This window comes from Pygoscelis adeliae, unplaced genomic scaffold (genome assembly GCF_000699105.1).
Source record: "Pygoscelis adeliae isolate BGI_AS28 unplaced genomic scaffold, ASM69910v1 Scaffold154, whole genome shotgun sequence".
NCBI classification, from domain to species: domain Eukaryota; kingdom Metazoa; phylum Chordata; class Aves; order Sphenisciformes; family Spheniscidae; genus Pygoscelis; species Pygoscelis adeliae.
Genome location: NW_008825113.1, coordinates 5,658,522 through 5,668,326, shown reverse-complemented (window position 1 = coordinate 5,668,326; position 9,805 = coordinate 5,658,522). Strand labels below are relative to the sequence as shown.

Below are 9,805 nucleotides of genomic sequence, written 5' to 3'. Positions count from 1 at the left end.
GTGTCAGGAAAGAGGTATCTGACACACTCAGCGTTAGCTCCTCTGCAGGAGCAGAGAGCTCAGTGCAATACCGTGCAGGCACGGGGCTTTGTCTGGGCACAGCCAGTACGGAGAAAGGAGTATTTCTGAAGTGTTTCACAGTCACCCTACCCTTTCATGACCGCTTCTACCCAGGACTTCAAAAGGAGAGGATAAGCGGGTGACACTTCAGGACATCTCCGAGGTGGTCACAGCAGCACTCTGCTCTGCTGGAGAACAAAGCGGGTACAGACGCCGGCCAGGGAAATCCGTGGCAAATGCGAAAACGTAACCTACAGGCTAACCTACAGGTGGGTGCAGCAAGACTGACTTCAAAGGTACAGCAAGACTCACCCTGCCTCATCTCGTGTCTTCTTTGGTCTTTAAAAGCAAAGCAGGGCAAGTCAGAAGTGGGAAAAAAAAAAACCCAAAACAACAAACCCAACCTTTTCAGATCTTCTTATCAATCATACAGGATCTCAGACAGGAGAAAAAAGGAAAGTGGGCGGGCTTTGTACCAAGCCACCACGTGCGTTGCATTCCTTTTGCCTAAAAATGTGCTCCCGGTTACTGTCAAAAGTTAGGATGCCAGTTTTTCGTCTAACCTAGTACTGAATTTTTAGGGCCATCTGGAGAATGCGATGTATTAACTTTCAACACCTTCATTACCGCGGTGCTTTTGGTGATACAGCAATGTAGCAAAACATTTGTTACTGCTTTGCTAAACCGGCTTTAAAGAAAACAGAAGTAATTCTTCCGTGAGTGGAATCTGAGGCATCTTCTAGGTCTATATATGAAGGTTTACTTACAATTATGCCTGCTGTAATCTACTCAGCCAGCAATTAACAGATGTGTATTTGCTCAGGAATTGAAGTGCATCAGAACTAATCTGCACTTTTGATTAAAATTTCAAAATGAGCAAATTTGCTCTTTAATTGAAAATTTCCTAAACAATTGGAAGTTTCTTTTAAGATGGAATATTGAAATTGCAAAAGGAAAATTTGCATTTTAAGATAGTTTAGCACAAAGGAAATACGTGGCAACTAAATAGTATTTTTAGACTTACTAGCAAGGCACACGCATCTGCCACCATGAGCATGTAAAACACGTTGTTCCAACCAGATGGGGAAATAAGACCAGCTAAGAGAGGCCCCAAAGCCGCACCTAAAATATAATATTGATATTGTCAGAATGATGCAACGTAAGATTTACTATGACGAAAGATTGTTATTCTGGGTTAGAATATCAATTTCTCCACCTAGTTAACTCAGTATTACCTTATGTATTAAAAGGTCGCAGAAAGTGCAAAACATTACTGGTACAGCTGCAAGGCAATGTGAAACCTAACACAGGGGAAGCTGGGAGACTAGAAGTTTGCGAAATGCCTGCCCTTGGCTCAACAAAATGCCCGTCCAATATTAAGCTGAATCCTACTCTATTTTCCCTTCCACATACCAGTGCGGAGGCCATGAATAAAATATCCCTGATCTCAGAAACAGCCCAATGGCATTTACTTTTGCTGTCTGTGCCCAGTATCAGTCTACCACCCTCTTCCTTCCCCCCCACCTCAGCGGCACCACTAGAGAGGTTTAAGGCTAAGTTTGCTCTACTCCCCATTTCCAAAGCTGTACCGACGCGTGGCAAAATGTGGAGAGAGCCTAGCTTCTCAAAGATCCTTTGTTTTAACCTACCACAGCTAAGGCAGGCTACCTTACAGCTCTGGCTTACCTACAGATCCTGTTCCATCGATGATCGCTGTCACTGTGGACAAGGCTCTTGCATTCCCTTTCAGGCTTTTATGGGTACCCTAGAGAGACAAAGACTGCTCAGACCCATCCTGAGCTGAACTCTGAAAAAATCCTTAGAGCGTCATCTAGCTCACACCCCTCCATATTAGATGTACATTGTGAAGATGCCTTAAAAATCCTAGCTCAGACCCTTTTATCACTACTTAAAGAAGCCTTCTACTCCATCAACCTGTTGCCTACAGTGTTCTCCTCTATTAAATCATGTTACTAAAACCACAGGAGCCAAGAAGCTTTCTGTTCTGCATACTCTGGATTCAAGCAATAAGGACAGCACTTCAGCTTTGCATTATGCTGCAAGGCTGTTTCCATGGCCCTCTTTTCCCTTGCTAATACAGCAAATTTTTGTGGAACCGGGGAAAAAAAAAAAAAAAAAAATCACTGCTGTGACAGGAATACTAGAGTACTGGAATTATGGATATATACCAAAATGCTAATTCAGAGAATTCTTGAGCCAAAAGAAGCTGTTCAGTCCCAATTTTAGAAGCCGGGTCTTCAGAAAAAAAAAAAACAATTGATAAAGGGAGTGACTTAGTAGAAAGACAGAAAAACTGAATAGTTCAGAGAACTGCTAAGACAGACAGTCCTTTATCTCCAGTACATCGAGGAGAATACAGTCAAGTAATCAGTAATTTACATTTGCTTGTGTCAGATGTTTGATGGCTGACATCCTAGGAACCGGTTGGCAGTTTCAACCCTCTTCTCAAGGGCCAGGTAGGGATCTTGCATGTCAGGCCCCACTTTCTAGCTAGCAGCCCCTTCAACAAGGCTAAGGATAAAATGGGCAATGCATGGTGGCCTTCTTTGTCTTGCCAAGACCTCCAGGCCAAGGATAAGACTCCAGAGGACGTTTGGAGATTTCTGTCCTGCTCCTTTTCCTATATTTAGAACATTTGTTGTTAGAGGAGTTTTGCCTCTTGCTTGGTGCCTTAAGGAATGAGGACCTTTGGAAGCAACCTTCCAAAGCCTACCTAATGAAAGGTACCAGGGTCAATGTTTTCACACAGCATTTGTGACTGACTGACCCGATCCAGCTGGAAGTGCCAGCAACCAGAATAACAGTACAAGAAATGGCAGAGGGTAGCACGGACAAAAGTAAGGGTATGTGCCATATATAGCTTTCCACACTGATGGGAATTAGGTCTCCAACTCATCTCTCACGCACTCAGCCCCTCCCCTCATTTAAAGATGCAAAGTATAGAAGGGGAGGAGGCACCTGTACAGACACTTGACCTTGCATGCAACCTTCACATTCACTTTGGGCTGTCATCTACAAGATTTGGGCTGTCTTGTTAGTAGCCAAGAATAATTCAGAAGCCTCTCACAAGCATGACACGTATTCATACTAATACACAAACTCTAAAACAATCTCAATGGCCGAGTTCAGCACTGCCTACCCAGCTCCTTATCCCTCTACTTTGGGACAACGCAGCCCCTTCACTGATGACCCTGCAGAAGTCAAAGGGCTCTCTCTGGAGGCCAAAGCTACTACACTGGAAGCAGAGGGGGAGCCAAACTCACCAAGTCGGCAGAGACAGCAGTGGTGATCAGCGCGTAAGGGCCGTTCACCAGGGCACCACTGATAAGCAGCATCACTGTGGCAAGTGGGACAGAAATGGAAAATGTGAGTTGCTTGCATGACTGTTAACCACAGCAACAGGGAACATCATAGCCTGTGGTTCTCAAATGGTTTAATCCTTCCTTGGCTTCCCTGGCCCCATTACAGAATTGGGAAAAGAGGAAAAGCAATACGTATTTGTATCTCCCTGCAGCGCTTACTCCATGACGTGAATTCTCAAATTTAAGAGGAGACAGGGCTGAGTCAAAAGACACTTCCCAGGGCCTTTACTGATCCCAGTAGGTCAGAGAAAGGGGAAAGTCTGACCAAATTGGCCCTAAGAGCAGGGGATGCTCACAGGGACCCACCCATAAGCCCCTTCTCTGCTTGTACAGCACCAAGCACCAGAGGGCCCTAAAACTTAATAAGGCCTTTAGGTAGATGAGACACTACTGTCAGCAGTTGTGTTTCAACTTCTGTTTTCAGGTAACAGATAGAAAGACACAAGTTAATTCAGACTAAACAAGTAAAGCCAATGTTGCTGTCAAAAGTACTACAAGTAGTCTTTAAATACCTCTGACACTGGGCATAGAGAATATAATAAAGCCTGTGCTGACACAACAAGCTCCAGAAAGAAGACTAATGATATTAACTAAATCACTGTTCTCATGCCACCCCTTACTTATTTCCTGGCCCCTTCCTTACCCCATAAAAAGCCTGCAAGACAAAGTCTAGGGAATTTGATTCCATATTTCCTCCTCTCAGGGAAAAAATAAAATAAAAAGAAAAGAAGGGGGAAGAGCATCAAAGGATCATAAATGAAAAGTTCACATAAAGCCAGACAGAAAATAACTTAAAAACACTCACCTACAGTAGCCTCAAGGCCCATTTTACTGACTGCAGAGAACATGTACAACTGTAAAGATGAAAAAAAAAACATGTTGGATACCAACATATGTACTAATCTTAGGTTCCCCATGTTCCCCAGGCTAACTAAAAAATATCTTAGTTGGGATTATGTGAAAGCTAGTTCTAGCATCCGAGGTTTTACTAAACCCTTTTAGATGACAGCAGGATGGTTGTTTGATTGGACAGAAGAGGGAGGTAAGGGATGTGCTCCTGTTCCTCAGTATGTCCTTTCACAGGAAAGGGCTGTGTTATGAGACCACTCAGTTTTAAACTCTCAAATTGCCAGCTTCAACACAGCGCAGAATACTGTTCACAAAAGAATCAAAACTTAAAGAAAAAAAGCACCTCATATGTCCAACTGCCAGTTTACCAATAGTTACAGCACAGAAATTTTAGCCTTTGAGCAGCTAAAATTCTGGCCAGAACAGACACCGAACAGTGATAAAATTTCCATATAGTCCTGTAACAAGCAATGCACTAGACTTGTTTGCTTGTTTAGTAAAGGCAGCCCCAACGTCTATACTTGCTCACATGCTCAACTTTTCATGCCAGCTTTTAACCTGGCCCGAACTCTTTATATCCAAGTTAGAAGATGCTGTTTGCAGAATTTCCCAAGGAATGCTGTCAAAGTCTCAGCTGCAGCTGTAAGAGAGGGGCAAACTCTTACTGTGGGTGCTGCAAGCAACAACATCATTCCGCAGGTTGATGCCCTCTTCTGCAGCCTGTCTGAAATAAGACCTGCCAAAATTCCACCTGAAAGAAGAGATAGGTGTGTGAGGAAAACACTCGGTGCATGTTTTACACAAAAGATATCAGTTATACTTCATGAAACCCAACCCAGATTAAAACAATAGGATACGACTTTTAATGTACAGTTATACACAGCAGCACAGAGCATGAGACTCACAACATAATTCGCACTTAGCAATATCCTTATTAACCCGACCGGTTTTGACTCGGAAGGTAACAGAAGCAGACAGTTGTTCTTCCACATTTTTTATGCCAACCAAATATCCAAGATGACAGAGCAGGGGTGGAACAGGGATGGAAGAAATATTTAGAAATCATTGTTCTGCTGCTTTTGAATGCAAAAAGTCTTTTCACCAGGTGCCACGTGGCCCCACTACTGGCACTCTGGAATCCAGCTGTGCCCAGCTACTCACTGGTCTCAACTCCTCACGTGCACCAATAAACTTGGCTCTCGACTGCTCTGTCCATGTCGCACTGCAACCAGGGGGAATGAGCTTTTCTAGATCTTGGGGCAAATGAAATATTTGTTTTTCTCTCCACGCAGTCACTCCAGGCTCTTTACTGTTCCCTACTTCTTGTGTTTGCCAATGACTGTACACAGAAGTACTAGTCGGAACGTGTGGCAGGAGGGGGGGGCTGCAAGGCCTGAGGGAAAGCGCTGCCAAAATGACATAAAGGGAACTTGGTATGGGGAGAAGGGAGGGATGTTCTCCGGATTCTCCAGATTCCTAAGTACCACTGGGCCTGCCTCTCCCTTCCCAGCTGCCCATCTCCAAAGTGCTCACATTGCACTTGAATTTAAATGTAAATGCCAAAGGTCTAAGCAGCATGCAGCACCTTGTTAAGATTGTATTCACAGTGGAATAAGATGCTGCTGAAAGAAGTCACCCACATCTCTAAGGTAGTACTAACTCTGGCTTCCAGCTATCTGGGATGAGATGAGCAATGAGAAATGGCAAAAGTCACATCCAGCACAAGACTGGAACAGTAACTGAAACACACCTTGACACCTGCGTCTTGAACTACCGGGGCCTACATAGCTCTTGATCCAGTGAAACTTCTCCAGCATGAGCATCATTTTCCAATAGACTGATACAAGGCTTACCTCCATAAGGGAACTGAGGGAAGTGGAGGGGGACAGCGGGTCACACAAAATCAGCTGGGCATCAAGATGGTGATGCTTGTTTTATTGTGAGCTGTACTGTCTGCACTAAACTAAAAATTTAATTATTCAGTGGTCACCTCACAAATTACAAAGGAATAGTCTCATCCTTATTACATTTTCCCAATTTTATCACATACAGTTGTATGAGGCATCAAGAAAAAAAAAACAAAACACCTGTAGCCATTCACCTCTGTGCCCACAAAAAATACACAACTGTACAAGCTGGGATAGTTCTGTTATGTTTGAGCGACAAAAGGAAGATATTTTGACAGATGGCATGACCAAGACTCATGGGCCAGAGCTGATTAGCAGAGCTAAAAGATTCCATAATATTTGGCTCTAAGAATCTGTACTGGACAATATCATTGGCTCTGTGAGTTTTCAATTGAAAGATATTTTGCTAGGTTTTCAACAACCAACCCAGCTCTCAACTTAGTACCTTTACTGCCACTATTCTTCAGTGGACGGAAGGCACAAGGACTAAAAATATGTAAGCTGTGCGTACCACAGCTTTTCCTAAACTGGTCTGATTAAGGATGAAATATTAATATATAGAACTTACCGAAGATTCCACCCACATCAAACAGTGTAGAAAGGTCCCCAGCTCTTTTGGCATCAAGATGTTCTAGTGAGAGAAGAAAAACATTTGTCTCATTTCCAGACTACAAAACGTAGAAATCTCAACACAGTCTTGTCATGCTAGGGTAAAAGCATCTTACAGTACTAAGCTACCATAAGCTGCCATTGTATATGACAAATAAGAGTGTATCATAACTGGGTATTCAGGGATACAGTCTTTTGAATGCAATTACACTCACGGTTGGACATTTTACCATTTTAACTATAGACACAGTCCAAGCAATAGAGCTGTCGATTGTTAAAGTCTGGACTAATAATATTCCCATTTGTGAACAGCCACAGATTCATAAGCCGTTAACAAATGCTCGTGAGGCTCTTTGCTCTAAAAGCATGATTAGCGTACATTTGGATCACTTATAGAGCCTCATCCTGGAGGCCTCCATCACACGACCAGTAATATTCAACATTAAATTATGTCTGGCAACCCTGCTTGGCACAACATACACTGCGCAGTTTATGGGGACTATGAAGAGACAGTGATTTCCTTAACTCCACTGTTTGGCATGGGTAGTGAAGACCACTGTTTGCACATACTTATATTTAGTCTAATGTAGTTACTGATATACTACAGGGTCAGATTTCCAGAAGTACATCAGAAAGTTGGGAAAGCCAGTCCTATTGTGTTGTGTGAAGTTTCAAAAGGAGCTGGATTTCTAAACCCGTTTGGTATTTTTTTTTAAAGTCTCTGAAATACATTTGAAAGAGCAGTATGTGCCAAAACAGTGGTGTCAGTGGCACTACCATAACCTCACCAACATCTGCCACAGCACAGATGGCAGTATTGTGGTAAATATCATTAACCTTTCTATTAAAAGCATGCTGCTTTCAAGGTACCCAGTCCGGCAGGAGCACTGGTTATTTGGAGTCCACACACACCAGCCTTTAGTCATAGGATCTGCAGCTCTATGTGTTTTCATAGGGTGTTCAACCTGTCTCTCTCTGCTGGTTGTTACTGCCATACTTGTCCAGCACAGCTTTTTTGTTAGCTGGGGGTTTAAAGGTCACATCATGACTCACAAGAACATTAATTTCTCTGGCTAGGGAGAACTCCCTTCTCTGCTCTCTACAGCACAAACAAAAAAGCAGCACTGAACAGATAAAGAAGTTCATTTAGATGTTTTGTATATGTTTAAATAAGGCACTGCAATCATGTAAAAACATTATTAGAAAGTAAACTTTTTCGTTCGTTTGCAAGAGCCAAGACACAGCATTTATGCTTGGAATTGTAGAAGATAAGCCAGATTCTTTTTTTGTTTGTTTTGAAAATGCCCTCTCATAATACTGAATTCATAAAACTAAGAAATATGTCAGTTGGTGACTTACAACTCTCCTGCTACTGTAGCAAAGATAGCCTATTTCAGAAGCAGTAATGTTTATTTTCTTATTTATTTCAAGCTCATATTTCCAGACACTTTGTAGTCATAATTCTGTATCCCCTTACTGTGATACTTACCTACATTTGTGATATAGAGGGGAAGCCAGAAGAGGAAAGTATAGCTCACCAGCTTTGCAAACAGAAGACAAAGAGAGAACTCTATGACTCCCTGAGAGAATAAAGAAAATAAGAAGTTAGTATCTTGACAGAAGCTGCTATTTGCTTTCAAAGACCATTATGAAAATGGTTTCTAAGAAGCATTTAGGCTTTTCTTTTTCTCTCAAGAATTCCCAAGAAGCATTCTTCCCCTGAGAGCACAAAGCTTACGATCAGAGCAGACTGTGGTATTTTACTGATGTGTTTTCTCTTCTCTTAATTGTACTGAATTGACCCAAGAGAGAACACTAAAATGAACAGGAAGGATTTGATACTGTTTGGGACATCTGCATCACTTATTTTCCTCACATAAAGAGTTTTTATATAGCATTATAGCAGGTTTGGAACGTATTCCAGAGAAACTGGCATATTTCTGTGTTCTTTAGATCTTCCCTTCAGATGGGTCTAAGATTTCTCCCTTATTGTTTAACTCTTTACAAAAAGCCCGTTAACCAGTATGACACAGTTCGAATCAGTATGTGGCAAGAGCACACTACAGACAGGGCATATGCCTATTTAAAATACTGATTTGTTCCATCCTCTTTCCTGCTGGGTACATGAAAAGTATACTTACTGCACAGAGCTGCAACTAAACTGCCAAATTAACCTATCTTCATTCCCCTCACCATCTGGTATCTTCTTGTTTGAAACCGGATTTCCTAAATCCCTGGTACAGAGTACTGCAGTTATCTGCATGGACACCACACATACACAGCTGGCTCTACTTCACATACAGCTGTGACCATTCCCAACAACAGGCAGGAAAAATACTACAGTTACAGAGATTCCAGGTGGCAGCAGCAGCAGTTTTTTCTACCCATTACTTCCACTTGCCACAGGAAAAACAGTTGAGACAGAGGATCAGAGTGGACAGGATGAGAAGATGCAGGAATACAGTGGTTGGGTGCTGGGGATTTCCTCCCCTACCTTTACACCTGGTCCAAATCAATTTGCATATAATTCTACCTGTGCAACCTACTGAAGCTGCGAGGCTTCAAGCTGAGAGGACAATCAAGAATAGTAGTCCCTGACCTAAAAGAAAATTCCTTTCCTTTTACCAGCAGTCTGAATGTTTGGGATGTCTGAAACTTCTCAATATAAGCCATACAAGAGATTTTAAAATTAAAGCTCTTAAAAACAATGTTGAGGAGTATAAAAGGGAAGACATGGAAGGAAGTTCTGATACAGAGAAGTGCTTATAGACTCAGCCTGCTATTCCATCCTTAATACCCATGTGTCATTAACTAAGACCAGTAAACTTTTAGAATAGACTTTAGAAGAGAATAGACTATTTCAGTTGGAAGGGCCCTACAACGATCATCTAGTCCAACTGCCTGACCAGTTCAGGGCTGACCAAGTTAAAGCATGTTGTTAGGGGCATTGTCCAAATGCCTCTTAAACACTGACAGGCTTGGGGCATCGACCACCTC

At 42.4% G+C, this 9,805-nt stretch overlaps 1 protein-coding gene across 1 annotated transcript in view; it reads right to left on the bottom strand.

Moving 5' to 3' along the window:
• The window catches only part of SLC37A1 (solute carrier family 37 (glucose-6-phosphate transporter), member 1), a 34,269-nt gene that overhangs the window by 2,517 nt on the left and 21,947 nt on the right, over window positions 1-9,805 (bottom strand). The window contains exons 11-17 of the mRNA XM_009327991.1: window positions 8,298-8,388; window positions 6,768-6,830; window positions 4,958-5,043; window positions 4,249-4,297; window positions 3,345-3,418; window positions 1,747-1,825; window positions 1,085-1,182 (exon numbers count right to left, since the gene is read on the bottom strand). Coding sequence (XP_009326266.1) covers window positions 1,085-1,182; window positions 1,747-1,825; window positions 3,345-3,418; window positions 4,249-4,297; window positions 4,958-5,043; window positions 6,768-6,830; window positions 8,298-8,388 — 540 coding nt within the window. The remainder of the gene's footprint in view (window positions 1-1,084; window positions 1,183-1,746; window positions 1,826-3,344; window positions 3,419-4,248; window positions 4,298-4,957; window positions 5,044-6,767; window positions 6,831-8,297; window positions 8,389-9,805) is intronic.